The sequence below is a fragment of the Anolis carolinensis genome, chromosome 5 (genome assembly GCF_035594765.1).
Source record: "Anolis carolinensis isolate JA03-04 chromosome 5, rAnoCar3.1.pri, whole genome shotgun sequence".
NCBI lineage: Eukaryota > Metazoa > Chordata > Lepidosauria > Squamata > Dactyloidae > Anolis > Anolis carolinensis.
This window is the reverse complement of record NC_085845.1, coordinates 53,308,353-53,323,790: the sequence shown is the minus strand read 5'-3', so window position 1 is coordinate 53,323,790 and position 15,438 is coordinate 53,308,353. Positions and strand designations below refer to the sequence as shown.

The 15,438-nt window shown below is 39.4% G+C and overlaps 1 protein-coding gene across 5 annotated transcripts in view; it reads right to left on the bottom strand.

Moving 5' to 3' along the window:
- Positions 1-15,438, bottom strand: part of rapgef2 (Rap guanine nucleotide exchange factor 2) — a 229,581-nt gene that overhangs the window by 108,409 nt on the left and 105,734 nt on the right. For all 5 annotated transcript variants that reach the window (XM_062981227.1, XM_062981231.1, XM_062981229.1 and 2 more), the window contains exon 4: positions 3,871-3,954. In XM_062981227.1, the coding sequence (XP_062837297.1) occupies positions 3,871-3,954 (84 nt within the window). The remainder of the gene's footprint in view (positions 1-3,870; positions 3,955-15,438) is intronic.

Below are 15,438 nucleotides of genomic sequence, written 5' to 3'. Positions count from 1 at the left end.
TAGAAAAATAAAGTTACTTACTTACTTGTACAGCAACTGATGTAAACCTCACCAGTTACTATTGAGATGAAATAAAATATGTACACCATGGTGATTGAGTATAATCTTCTTGATGGTGGGTGGGTGTGTGAATGTGCAAAGGATTCCCCTATCACAATGAAGAAAAAAGGCTCATGGAAAATACGGTTTTAAAAAAGCTACTGATCGTTACTATACAATGAAGCTTAAGCATTTATGACCTCTCCAAAAGTCCACTTTTCAAAGTGTTTCAGAGTAAATACTACCTGATTCCATAATACTGAGCCTTTGTAGATTATGTTTACAATTTCAATTGTAAAAATAATTTTAGACACCATGTATTTGTATCAGCAGAGTTTATTTGGGTTTAGATGTTTTCAATATCAGAACATGGAAAGCCAAGTGAAAACAACTATCATAATGTCTTATTTATGAACACAGGTGGAAAAGAGTACCTTTCATATTTAGAAGCAGCAAATCTGATAGTAGAGCTGATTGTCACTTCCATAAGACATCATTTAGTACTTTTGCTTTGTTACATTTTAAAAGGTAAAAGAAAAAAGCAGCTACAAAGAATCTGTTGAGGTCTAGGTCTAAAGTAGTTTGCATATTTTTCTGGAAACAGCTGAACATGACTAGCACTCCATCACTGGCAACTTAAAATCTTGTTATCATTTATTACTGCCTTCCAGAACACAAACATGTAGTGGAATTACAATGATCTATCATAACTGTCTCATCTTTCTTCCAAAGATGAACAGCATTTTAGCCTCACAATGGTGGAGTCCCCCTGGTGCAACAGGTTAAACCGCTGAGCTGCTGAAATTGCTGACCGAAAGGTTGGCAGTATGAATCCGGGGAGTGGGGTGAGCTCCCGCGGTTAGCCCCTGCTTTTGCTAACCTAGCAGTTTGAAAACATGCAAATTGAGTACATCAATAGGTACCATTCCAGTGGAAAAGTAACGGCACTCCATACAGTTATGCTGGCCATATGACCTTGGAGCCGTCTATGGACAATGAGCTAGAAATGGAGATGAGCACCAACTGACTAGACTAGACTTAAAGGAAAACCTTTACCTTTAACTAACTTTGTGGTGCAAAATTAGATGAGATATTACAATTTGACTAAAACTCAGAAAAGAGCAGATATTGCTCTGCATTTTCTCAGTCTGAAGTACTCTCAGCTGCCATTCCACCCTGATTCTTAAATATTAACCTTTTCTTTCTTCCATGTGAGAAGTCTATGAATGCAAATGCAAACCATCTGAAATCTCAGTTTTAAGGAATTTTTCCCTAGCTGATTTGTCATCTGTTGTTCTAAGCATCTGCTCTCTTCTTGCTACTCCAGTAATGTTAATTTATAATAATCATGTCATCTCTAAGATGTAGATTTCAAATGATTTCCTAATGGCTAAGGCAGCCCTCGGAGACATATCTGATTTATTCTGTTTTGTTTCCAATCTACGCATTCTAGTTTGTTTCTGTGTGCATACTAGTGCTTTCTGTGGATTGAGTGCAGAAGTCTAAGACACCGAGCACTGCTAATGTGAAACCTCTTTGCATGGCAAGAAGGTAGTTTGAAATCTTGCACACACTTTTTGTAATAAACAAAAATCATGAAGTGTAACTAACTGATCACACTCTCTAGTAGAGGGCAAAAGCATTTAGACACAGTTCTTCTGATTCTATCATTTCTAAATGTACATAGTTCTCCTGCTAAAATTGACAAATATGCTATCAATTTAGTTGCTATCGTTACTGAAATCCTGATAGAATGTGTGTAGTTTCCTTGTGGTTCTAAACTACGTCTGCGCAATACCTTCCTGATAGCCTCAGGCAAGCTGGCATAAAATTGATTTAAATGCTACGAGACACCAAAAGCTAAGGCACACAGGGAAAGAATTCAAGAGAGACCTTTTCAAGGTTGACTTAAATCTGTATCAACCCCTAACGTGGCAGTATTTTATCAGGGCTTTTTTTCTTTACCTCTAATGCACAGAAACATTTAAAGACTAAATGCAAATGCAGATTTAAAATCCAACATTTATTTACTTAGAATATAGGCTCAGTTTTCATATACTAGTGATACATCTGGGTTTAGAAAAAGGTTGTTTGAAAACGTTAGCTTTATGTCAATCTACTTGAGCAAATAATATCACACAAAGAACAGGTGGGCTGAATCAGCAGGTAAACAATTAGGAAACAGACTTTTACCATTTTATACTACCATAGGTAACAAATGCACCCAAAACCTCTGCTATATAATATCCAGCAGACAAAGCATCACTGTCAGTTCCCAATGCCTTCATTTCTACCTCACGTGTTTAGATCCTTTTCTAATTTTTCTTGTAGTATGTGTTTAATAAGTATCAGTACTACAAGCAGAATCAGAAACCAAGTCATTTAGATTAATCAAAGAACTCTGAAGACATCTCTTTTCCTAGGATTCAATATAGTTTCTGACAAATTCTCCAAGTGAGCTAAGTAATATGTAAGAGTTTCCAAAATTTAGGTTACATGATTTTTTTGTGATTTATCTTCAACTTTGTAACTTTTCCTCCAGTTGTGCAAGACCTGAACACCTTTTCAAATCAAGGCCTGTTGACTGAGACAAGAACCATATGAGGTTTAGGCATGTTAACTTGCTAACTTTTTCAAACAATACATATATTTGATCCTTTGAAGATGCCAGACACAGATGCAGGGGACACGTCAAGAGAAAATGCTTCTAGAACATGGCCGTACAGCCCAGAAAACACACAACATCCCAATACGTATATTTAGTTGTTTCCCAGTGTGGTAACATAGTATGTTTTGGCACAGGTTTTGGATATAAATAAAGGCTGACACAATTTTATAAAACTGGGGTTACTTTGAAACAATTTTTTTTCAGACCAAAAAAAGAAGCCATAAAACTCGCTGAATTATAGCCCAGCTGCTTTCGATCTAAAGCAGTAATTCTCAACCTGAGGTCCCCAGATGTTTTTGGACTGCAACTCCCAGAAATCCCAGCCAGTTTACCAGCTGTTAGGATTTCTGGAAGTTGAAGGCCAAAAACATCTGGGGACCCCAGGCTGAGAACCACTGATCTAAAGTGATTCATGAATAGCATAATATCTTATTTTTTATGGAATTTCTATTTGTCTATTACATAGATTTTTGTTCAACATGCAAAGCCAATTTGATATCTTGATCTATGACAGAGAATCTAAAACAACTCAGCTATAAGTACTTGTTCACCACTTGAACATTGTTGAGTGTGTAAGCAGACCCAAGCATTCTACAAATCAATGCATAAACATAACTTACTTTGTAATAACAGTATTCTTCAGCACTAGCAAAGTAAAACCCAGCACATTTTGGAAATTTCAGGCCATAGGCTTAGATCAGGTTAAATGACATTTTAGACAGAACAAATAGTCCCTACTAGTGTTATGATTGTGGGAACCATGAACCCTATTTTTGGCACCTTTGATGAATATTATGATACAAACTTATAAAACCAATCTTCACTTGGCCACATAAAGCAAATAAAATTAGTAGGCTTTTAATATGAAATAAACATTTCCCTGTTCTACTAAGTTACAGATAACAAAAAGTACCATTCCAAAGGGTCTCTACTTATAAAGTAGGGCAAATACCAGGGATCACTGTCTGGTCTTCCTTTGAGGAATATAAGTATTTGCTGAAATTACTTCTAAAATCTGGTGAACAGTATAAAACATGTAAACTATATTAGGCTCCTTCTTTTTTTGTGCAGTATCAGTAACTGATATTTCATTTAATATAAAACTATCTAAATATATAACTCATTTTAAAATATTTAAGATGCAATACAAGTTCCAGTCATACCTGCTCCTTGGTAAAAACATCGATTCTTTGATAAATACTGAACCAGACAGAAGGATATACCAACAGGTTCCAACATCATCAGGGCTGAAACGAAAAATAAAAATAAATATATTAGAATTTGGAATCCTGTTTCTTAAATCTTTTTGAATCCTATGCTACAGGAAGCATATCTAACTATCTAAATTATGAAATAAACAACATATCTACCTAATTATAATTCTGAGTCAGAAACAACAGGAATATAACAAAGCAGAATTTTTGGCCTAACCCATACAGGGTTTTGTTTTGTTTTTAAACGCACAAGACTGCAACACTGGTATTAAAATGGAAAGCAACTTGTTGTCCACGAAAACTCCAATATCTTTTTCACATGGACTGTTGTCGAGCCAGGCACCACCCATGCTGTATCTTTGCATTTCATATTTTTATTATTATTATTATTATTATTATTATTATTATTATTATTATTATTATTATTATTATTTTGCGTAAGTGTAGTATCTTACATTTGTCCTTGTTGAAATTCATTATGTTATTTTTGGTCCAGTTCTCTAATCTGTTAATTCTGATTAGTTATCCCTCCTAATTTGTTGTCATCTGCAAACTTGATAAGCGTGCCCTCTAAATCTTCATCTAAGTCATTAATAAAGATGTTGAACAGTGCTGGGCCCAGGATCCAACCCTGTGGCCCTCTACTGGTCACTTCTTTCCAGGATGAAGAGGAACGATTGTGAGCACTCTTTGGGTTTGGTCGCTTAACCAATTACATATCCACGTAACAGTAGCATTGCCTAGCCCACATTTGACTGGTTTGTTTGCAAGAAGATCATGGGGGACCTTATCAAAGGCTTTACTTAAATCAAGATATGCTACATTCACAGCATTCCTTGCATCTACCAAACTCTATTGAGGAAAAAGAGATAAGAATAGTCTGGCATGACTTATGAGAAATCCATCTTAACTTTTAGTAATCACAGAATTTCTTTCTAACTGGTTGCAGACTTCCTCCTTAACTATCTGCTCCAGAATCTTTCCTGGTATTGATGTCAAGCTGACCCGATGGTAATTGTTTGGGTCCTCTTTTTTCCCTTCTTGAAGATAGGGATAACATTTGCCCTCTTCTAGTCTGCTGGGACTTCCTGTTCTCCAAGAATTCTCAAAAATTATTACCAGTCTGAAATTACTTCTGCTAGTTCTTTCAGTTACTCTTGGATGTAGTTCATCTGGCCCTGGAGTCTTGAATTCATTTAGCATAGCCAGGTATTCCTGGACTACTACTTTACCTATTTTGGGTTGTATTTCCCCATTACCTCATCCGCTCTGTATTGCTTAGATTGAACACCAATCTCCTTTTGGGAGAAGATTCAGACAAAAAAAAGGTGTTGAGCAGCTCTGCTTTTTCACTATCCACTGTTAACATTTCACCACCTGCTCCATACCCTACCATTTCCTTTTTCTTCCTTCTTCTACTGACATAACCAAAGAACCCCTTTTTTTGTTTTTAATCTCTCTAGCAAGCCTGAGCTCATTTTGCGCCTTAGCCTTACAAATCTTTTCCATACATATGTTGGTTATTTGTTTGAATTCCTCTTTGTGTTTTCCCCTCTTTTCCATTTCTTGTGCATGTCTCTTTTAAATCTTAGCTAAGTTAAAATTTCTTTGGACATCCATTCTGGTTGCTTTACACTTCTATTTTTTCTCCTTCCTGGCACTGTTTGTAATTGGGCCTTCAGTATCTCGCTTTTAAGAAACTCCCATTCATCATTAACACCCTTCTCTTTTATTATTTCTGTCCATGGAATCACGTTCAGTATTTCCTTAAATTTCCTGAAGTCAGCTCTCCTAAAGTCTAGAATGCATGTTTGACTTCTCTTAGTTTCACCCTTCCTTTGTATCACAAACTCTAGGAGCATATAGTCACTTCCACCTAAGGATCCCACCACTTCCACTCCATTGACCAGGTCCTCAGTGTTGGTTAGGATCAGATCGATAATAGCTGATCCCCTTGTTGCCTCTTCTAACTTCTGGGCAATAAAACTGTTTGCAAGGCAAGTGAGGCATTTGTAGGACTTTGTACTCTTGGCAGTTTGTTTTCCAACAAATATTAGAGTAGTTGAAATCTTCCATTACTACTGAATCTCTTCTTTCTGCCTGTTTGGTCAAGGAGGCTTCATCCAGTTCATCAATCTGGCTTGGAGTTCTGTAGCAGACCCTCCATGACTACATATTTTCTAGTCCTTGCTCACTTAGTTCTTATCCTGATGCTCTCAACCTGGTTTCCAGGATTTAAGTCATGAATCTCTTCACAGGTGTAAACATTTTTGACATATGCTACTCCACCCCCTCTCCTGTTTCTTTGAAATAGGTAATATCCCTCCATTGCTACATTCCAGTTATAGGTCTTGTCCCATCAGGTTTCAGTTATGCCTATTACATTTTAACTGTTTTGTCATGCAAAGACTTCCAGTTTATCTTTTTATTTCCCATGCTCTGGCCATTAGTGTAAAGACATCAAACCTGTGGCACAGTCCCCTTAGCTGTTTATTTGAGATTATTGTCCTCTTGCTGCTTGGCACTTGTGTTTGTCCAAACCTCTCTTTAGCCTTTTGGCTGTTCAGTCTGCGCCTTAATAAATTATGGTTCCCAAGGAAATTGTCACTCTCCCCCTCCCAAGCTAGTTTAAAGTCCAACTGATCAGGATGGCCAGTCTCTGATAAAACAGTTAATAATTTTCCACCCTCCATCGCCAGTCCTTTACACATCTGTTACTCTAGTAGAACTCAACCTCTGCACTATTCTTGCCTCAATATCTTGTGGCATGCTTCTTCCTAAATTTATACCCACTTCCACCAATATCAATTTCTGTGGCAAAGCCATTTCTGCCAACCTAAGTCACAACTAAAGAACATCTTAGCCTAGCCTTTTATATTTACTGATGTTCAACAAGCTCAACTCCCATAGTGAATTCCTAATGTTCAGTCACTCTTCCATTCAACCCTGCTTCAGTATCTAAAACTGGGTCAAGTCTCTGTTTTAACTTAGCATGCTGCTGATGCTATCAGACAATGTAACACATATCATATTCTAAGGAAAATTGTTAGAAATATGGTAATACCTTACATTAAACATATATATATATATAGTCCCTGAAACTGAATTAGATTTAGAATCTTCTTAAGAAATCCCTCACAACTGGCAAAAGTAATCAATTCACTGAGATGTTCTATTATGCATTTCATTAGGAAGTTTTGCATCTACTAACTGCTCCCCCCCCCCACACCCACACACACATACAAAAGTAGCACATGGCAACTCCTTGTACTAGCATTCAGGTAACAATTCCTAATTGACATATATTTAACACATACAACTTGGAAGAGCTGAAGCTTTTTCTAAAAGTTGAATCTCTTAAATTTTATATATGCATAATCAACCAGAAAAATCTTGAACATGTCTGCCTAAGGTCTAATGTTGGCTAGGAAGCACTCATTTAAAAGACACATTCCCAATAGAATATGCAAATAAGCAATTTTGATTTACTGCAGTGCAGACCTGGCCAGATCCCAAGGCAACTTTGCCAGCTAGGAATAATATACCTTTGAGGAGAATGAAAATGGCAACAGACTAGCCTGGCTGCAGCTTCTCTTGCATTATTAAATATTCTACTGGATGACTTTCACAAAAGCCAATAAGAGCACAATGAGAATATAAATGCATTTCTTGAAGAGATCTTGGCATAATGTTTGAAATTAGAACACTTATCTTTATTTACACTTCAAAATCAGGCTATTTAGAAGGCTTTCAAATGTTTTCAGAGATAAGTTTTTGAGATATTTCTTCCTTGCCCAACATGTCATAGTAAAATGCAGACTGAGTGCATCTCCCAAATGCATATGCATACATGAGTGCAGACATGCGCACACAAACTTCTCGTAAGTAATTATGTTTCCTTGAGAATCAAAGCTTTGTATAGCTATAACCCCTATGGCCCACAGTTCACCGCAGAACAAAAGCAGCTGTCACCACATCTTAGAAGCAAAGGGCACCAACTGCCTTAGGAAACTCTGTAAAAGGCATTATAAGAAACTGGCTAAAATAGTGTCTCCTTCCCATAACCAAGTTATAGATTAAGCAGAAGAAATCTTGTCATTCTCACACAAATTTCCAAATGGATCCATGCCTCTAGCTTTTTCCCATGTGGACATCTACATTTTTGATATTTTGGTATGTTTCAAAAATGAAGTCTGCTGACTCTTTATAGTCCAGACTATATTGTTTAATTGAAACTCAGGATAGCATTTATAGTGACTGATTTTCTAGTTCTTCTTCCAAACCCTTATATCAGTGATACCTCCAGGTATAAGAAGAACAACTAATGAGAAAAAATGTCTTCTCTTTGGTTGTACTACAATCACCTATTTGCTTACTCCTTTACATGTCTGAGCTCAATTTGCACATCTATTTTTAAAGAGCACAGAGTTAGTAAAGGATAAAGAATATTGCTCTTTCTTTTGCCACTGTTTCAAAAATTTCAAATAATATTTTTTTCAGGGTTTTAAAAATCTTCTTATTGTTGTACAACTAAGCTATGGAAATGCATTACTGTTATTTTTAAATTAAAGGTTTTATTACTAATTGGGATCTAGCATTGTTTTTGACCTTCCTTGTCAATCTTTCCCCACATAAACTTTCTGAAAAATTTGCCAAATTACAAATACTGTAACATCAACTGAAGCATTATATAGATTCATTGAGGAAAGGTCTGCCCATAGTGACTAGCTGTGATTAAACACATGCATTTGGAACAGTACTAGAGGGCCTCTCCATAAGCATGTTGCTATCCATTTTAGAAAGCCACATGCTGAATTGGATAGGTCTGTGTTCTGATCCCCCAAAGCTACGGTATGTTTGTATATTTTGAATAGTTCTGAGGAAAAAATATTGTTGTTATTTAGCATGAAGTCACCTTTTATGATGCTTACCGTATCAAGGAGACAGCTAAGACCCATGGTCATTAACATGATGACTTGAGTGAGTCTGCCTCTTTACTGGTCTTCCTCTTTCCCCTACTGTCCTCCTCCACACTTAACATAACCATCCCTTCTAATTAATCATGTTGCATCACAATAGTTTAAAAATTGGTCTCCCACTTCTATCACTTTTGCAAATATTCACACAGATGTACTTTGATTAGCACATGGTTCTTTTCAATTTAACTTGTGTTTCCTGTACTGAACAGTTTTTCTTTACCTATCCTTTCCCTGTCTATATTTTCTTCTTGACTGTAAAGTATTTTTATCTTTAAACATATGAATAGCATATTCCTGCCCCCCCATTCACTCTCTTCTTCTCAATTTTAATATACTCCAATATCACTTATTTTTGTTTTTTGTTAAACCATCAAAATCCTTTGCTCTCTCACTTACTTCTTTTCCTGATTCTTTTGGAATGAACTTCCCTGTAACATTCATGTATGTCATTGTCTTGTTTCCGTCTTCTTAAATATTCTATAATATTTCATAACGATGGTATCTCTTCTTTCACTTTTGCCCTGATTAAAGTCATCCCTTTGTCTTGCTGACATTTTGCTCTTACAAATCTCAAAAATCTCTTTCCACCCCTTTTATTCTTATTTCTTATATTATCATACTGAGGATAAGAGCTGCCTTTTCTTTTTTCTCTACAATATTTAGTAATATTAAGCACCTAACAAATCACTATAACAATTCTGCAGCCATTTCCTTGCCTCCCACTTACTTTGGTTTTTAGAAAGAAGATTCTAAGCAATTGATTTTAAAGAATTCTGTTACAGGTCATAATTACAAAGATTAGCTGAGAGGGTACAATTATAGCACAATTCCTACCACCACTGTGGGTTCATTGGTACATAGAGAAAGTGACGGTGGTCATCCAGCCTACATTTGAGCAACTGAAAGGAACCTGCATTTATTCAGAATTATAAGCTTGCCATCATGTTGTGCTCAGAAAAAATGTGCCCTTCAAGTTCAACTTATTACCATCATGGATTTTTTTTAACCCTGCAAAGAGAAGTCTCTCACAGAAAAGAATCTAGGAGAAGTAAAACTTGGATTTCACATCTTTCAAAGCTATTTTCTGTTTCCTTTAAAACCTTTATTGTTTAACAAATCCTTGAAACTGGGAAAATGGTCTCAGTGGATGCATACTCTTTAAACTGTGTGCCTATCAAGGCCCCAGGGTAAAACCTTCCTTCAATAGACAGTATTTTTATCCTATCTTCCCATGTCGATTCCCACACATTTTCTTCTGCTAAAACAGAGTACCAGAGCCTATGGTATTTTGATTTCTATCCAAAACCAGACGGTGCACATACCCTGTTTCCCCTAAAATAAGACATCCCCAGAAAATAAGACCTAGTAGAGGTTTTGCTGAATTGCTAAATATAAGGCCTCCCCCGAAAGTAAGACCCAGCAAAGTTTTTGTTTGGAAGCATGCCCGCCGAACAGAACACCAGATCATGCAGGTTTGCTAAATGTATGTACCATAGATTGTTGTACATGGAAATAATGGTAGTAACAAGAAATTCTTGATAGGATTCACAGTTTGTCTGGTTATGCTTGTTTGTGATGACAACTACTGTAAAGTATATAATAAATGTTCCTTTTTTTGTTCAACAATAAATGTGAATTCTTTTTCATGAAAAAATAAGACATCCCCTGAAAATAAGACCTAGAGCATCTTTGGGAGCAAAAATTAATATAAGACACTGTCTTATTTTCGGGGAAACACGGTAGGATTACAGCCAAAATTTCTTAATATTGATATATCATGTTTTGCCTATGAGATAATACAAGCACTCTGACAATGACGAAAAGGAAAATAGGCCAATCAATAATATATAGCTTGATCCTAGTGGTGGCCAGTTTGAAGAAAAAGCCTCAGGACTTACTAAAGTGAAGAAAACAAACCCTTGTAAATGTTCGTGGTCAAAACAAGCGCAATCACAATACTAGATTACGTTATTCAGCCAGTCTATTTACAACGTGACCCACAAAGCAATTCAACTGCCATTTAAGACTGTACAGTGGGATTAAGACAGAATGTGATGGTTCATATGTCACACTGTGATCTAAATCACTTTGCACAATCATGAAATCTCTTCATGAAGTTGTAAAGCCAAATAATATAAAGCTGTCAAGGAGAAAATTGGTTAGATAAACTGCCATAACTTTAAAATAGTCATTTTTTCCTCCTTATCCAATATGGATTCAAAGGGCAACATTAAAATTTAAAATAATCACAATAAGACATCTGAGATCTGAAATACGTAATTTCATAAAATATCGCAAAGGTTCTCCATAATATAAATACACAAGAAGTGTACAAGCAATTTCAACTAAGATGTCTACTAAAAATGCAACCAACAGGCACGAATATCTCTATGTGGTATAATTCAAAGACATAGCTGTGATAGTCTGGCTCAGTATGCAAAAGGATATAGTAGTACCTTTGATACTGAGAGAAAGAAGTTTGACGAGGTAGATTCAGTCTACAAAAGCCTATGCTACAAAAGTCTTTCTCTCTGTTTCAAGAATGCTACAACACCTGTTGTCAAGGACAGAACGCCACAAGATTCAAAGTAACAGAGTTTATTAGATTACAGAACTCAAAAATGCCCGTAAAACACAAGGGCCAGGCAATTTTTGCCTTTAGGAGCAAAAAGGGGCAAAAGTAAATGTTCAAAAGATAAACCGGATTAAACCGGAGTTTAATCCGGGTAAAAACAAACTGCTTTCTTCAGCCTGGGTATAAACAAAACGAAAGCCAAGGAACAAAAGATACAAAGAATGCAACTAATTGGCAGCAGATTCCTCTCTGCTGCCAACACTGCTTTTAGAGTAACTTGCGTCGCTCCCACACACACAGCAGACAGGATTCCAACACGAACAAATCAGCCAGGGATTTTAGCAGTAGAGTAGACCAGTTCCGTTCCGTAGATCAAAGCCAGAAGCAGACGTTTGTAGTTTTTCCAAGTCCAAGAAGGGGGGAAGACAAGCCGTGGTCAGTTCAGTCCGAGTTCTCAAAGCAGGAGATGGCGTCCGTCAAGAAGACGACGGAAGGTCAAGCTAATAAGAGTAAGCACAGGTTTGCACAAACAAATGCCCACACAATCCCTCCCGCCGTCTGACCCTGGATTCCAATCAACTTACGTCTCAGCACAGGAAAGCACACAAGTCTTCAGGGAAGCGTCCCACACACACACACGAATCCCAAGCGTTTGCCCAGATTACCTTGCCCGACGCAATTTGCAATTGCTCCCAAGCCCCATTTTATGCCAGTTACAAATCCTCATCACTGTCAGCTGTCCTCCTTAACCCGGGCGTTTCCTCATCACTTTCCTCGTCAGAGCTGGAAAACCTCTGACTACGCCCAACAGCATCTCCAGCTGTGGATCCTGTCCCATCCCTCCAGCTAAGCCATGGGTCTAATCCTGAAGGTCCCCATTCATCTTCTGTCCCATCATGGCCAGTGGCACCCAATTCCTCCCTTACCCGAGTCCAATCCATCTCATCCTCCTCTGAGCTAACCAGCCCCTCCTCCATTCTTTCCGTAAACCCTTCGAAAGATTCTTCGTCAGATGGTGCTGCAAATATGTCTCGTAGTCTTTTTCTCTCTCGCTCCTCGAGAGTATCTGACTCTCGAGGAGTCTTACGCCCACGTCTGTCAGAAACAGAGCCATGAGGCTCAATCATAACACTATCCCCTCTCACAAAGGCCTCCTCCCCCGATGGCGGAGAAGTGGCAGTGATACCCTCCGCTATAGCACCACGACGACTAGAGGTATCAAGTTTCAACAGCGAACGATGAAAGACTGGATGGACCTTTAAACTAGACGGTAAACGCAAACGAAACGCAACAGAAGAAATCTTTTTAACGATAGGAAAGGGACCCAAATACCGAGGCGCAAACTTTCCCCCAGCCTGTTTAATATGTTTGGAAGATAACCACACCAAATCCCCTTCTTCCAACTCCTCCCCTGCCTGCCTGTGGCGGTCAGCCTGAGTCTTCTGCGTTGCCTTAGCTTCCAACAGTAAGCGACGGGCAACATCATGCAATGCAGCCATTTCCGTAGAGCGATACACAGGGTCCGAAGAGACCACATTGGTCGACGGCGCCACACCTCCCCGTGGGTGAAAGCCATAAGTTAGCTCAAACGGCGTATGCTGACTAGACGTGTGCACCGCATTGTTGTAAGCAAACTCCGCCACCGGTAGCCACTTCACCCAAGCCGTGGGTTGATCTAAACAAAAACAACGCAGATACTGCTCTAAGAGCCCATTAACCCGTTCCGACTGTCCATCCGTTTGCGGATGAAAGGCTGAAGAAACGTTTAACTTAGTCCCCAAGCACTCATGGAAATGTTTCCAAAAGCGTGACACAAATTGCGGAGCCCTATCTGAAATAATCACCTCGGGTGCTCCGTGCAAACGATAGATGTGCTTAGTAAATAGTAAGGCCAACGTAGGGGCCGCCGGAATGGTTGAACAAGGAATAAAATGAGCCAGTTTACTAAATAAATCCACCACCACCCAAATACAAGTATAACCCCCAGACTTAGGCAAATCTGAAATAAAATCCATGGAAATGATTTGCCATGGCCTCTCCGGAACAGGTAGAGACGACAACAACCCTCTAGGGCGCCCGACAGGCGTCTTACTCTGCTGGCAAACGGCGCAGCTGTCACAAAAGCGCAGAATGTCTTGCCGCATCTTTGGCCACCAGTAGCTCCTGGTGATAAGCTGTACGGTCTTGAACCTGCCAAAGTGCCCAGCCATGGGTTCGTCATGGTGGGCTCTAATCACCTCCAACCTGAGGGCCCCCACTGGTACGTAAACCTGCCCCCTACGCACCAATACCCCGTCTTGATCTTGGAGATGCGGCAGTATGGTACGGTTACCTGCTGAGAGCAGCATCAGTTGCTCCTGTGTCCACACATCATCTTTCTGAGCCTCAAGGATCTGGTCATGTAACCCGAGCTCATTATCTACAACACACAGCGAGGCAGTAGGCAAGATGGTCTGACATACTACCTGCTCATTGGTCTTAAATTCTGGCTTGCGGGATAAAGCATCGGCCCGCAAGTTTGCCTTCCCCTCCACGAACTGCACCTTGAAGTTAAACCTGGAGAAAAACAAAGCCCAGCGGATTTGACGCTGGTTTAACTTCTTTGCTGTTTGCAAGTGCTCTAAGTTCTTATGATCAGACCTGACCACGATCTGGTGCCGTGCCCCTTCAAGCCAGTGCCGCCACACCTCAAACGCCACCTTAATCGCCAACAACTCCTTCTCCCATATGGTATAGTTCTGCTCGAAGGGTGTTAGTTGCCGCGAGTAAAATCCACAGGGACGCAAGGTCCCTGAGGAATCCTTCTGAGACAATACAGCCCCCAACGCGTAGCTAGAAGCGTCCGCTTCTACCACGAACGGTTTGTCAACATCAGGATGGGTTAGTATGTTGTCCGATTGAAAACTAGACTTAAGTTGTAGAAACGCCTCGTGAGCTTCCCGCCCCCACACAAATGGCTGTTTCTTGCGCAGAAGCTGCGTCAAAGGTACCGTGAGCTTTGCAAAATTCGGAATAAACTCCCGGTAGTAATTAGCGAAACCTAAGAATCTTTGTACATCCTTCTTAGTCCTCAGCTCCTGCCATGAGTTGACGGCGTCAACCTTATGTGGGTCCATTTTAAGTTCCCTACCTGACACTACATGACCTAGGAACTCCACTTCAGGCACATGAAAGACGCACTTGGAAGCCTTGGCGAAAAGCCCATTAGCCCGCAGTCGGTGCAGAACCTGCTTGACATGTTGACGATGTTCTTTCTCGTCCTTAGAAAAAATCAAGATATCATCCAAATAAATCACTAAAAATTGGTCAATTAGGTCCCTGAACACATCGTTCATGAACCTCTGGAAGACCGCAGGAGCATTACAAAGCCCAAAAGGCATGACTCGGAACTCGTGGCATCCGAAACACGTGTTAAATGCCGTCTTCCATTCATCCCCTTCCCGTATACGGATTAAGTTATAGGCCCCCCGCAGGTCAAGCTTGGTAAAGACCTTAGCCCCTTGCACCCTTGATAACAGTTCCGAGATTAAAGGGAGCGGGTACCTATCCCGAATGGTGTATTTGTTTAGGATCCGATAGTCGCAGACCAGCCTAAGTTCCCCAGTCTTTTTGGCTACAAAGAATACTGGTGCCGCAGTTGGAGAACTAGAGGGGCGAATAAACCCCTTGGCTAAATTTTCATCTAGAAACTCCCGCAAAGCTTGCCTTTCCGGTACAGTCAAGGCATACAGCCTCCCTGCTGGCAGTTTCGCACCTTCTGCCAACTTGATGGCGCAATCATATGGCCTGTGCGGTGGTAATTTGTCCGCTTCTCTTTTACAAAATACATCAGAGAACTCCCCATACTCAGCAGGCACTCCCTCCATATCAGAATGAGTAACATTTAAAGTGCAACAACCCTGCCTCTTTAAAATCACTTTACGTGTTGCCCAATCTACTTGTGGGTTTACTACAGCTAGCCAA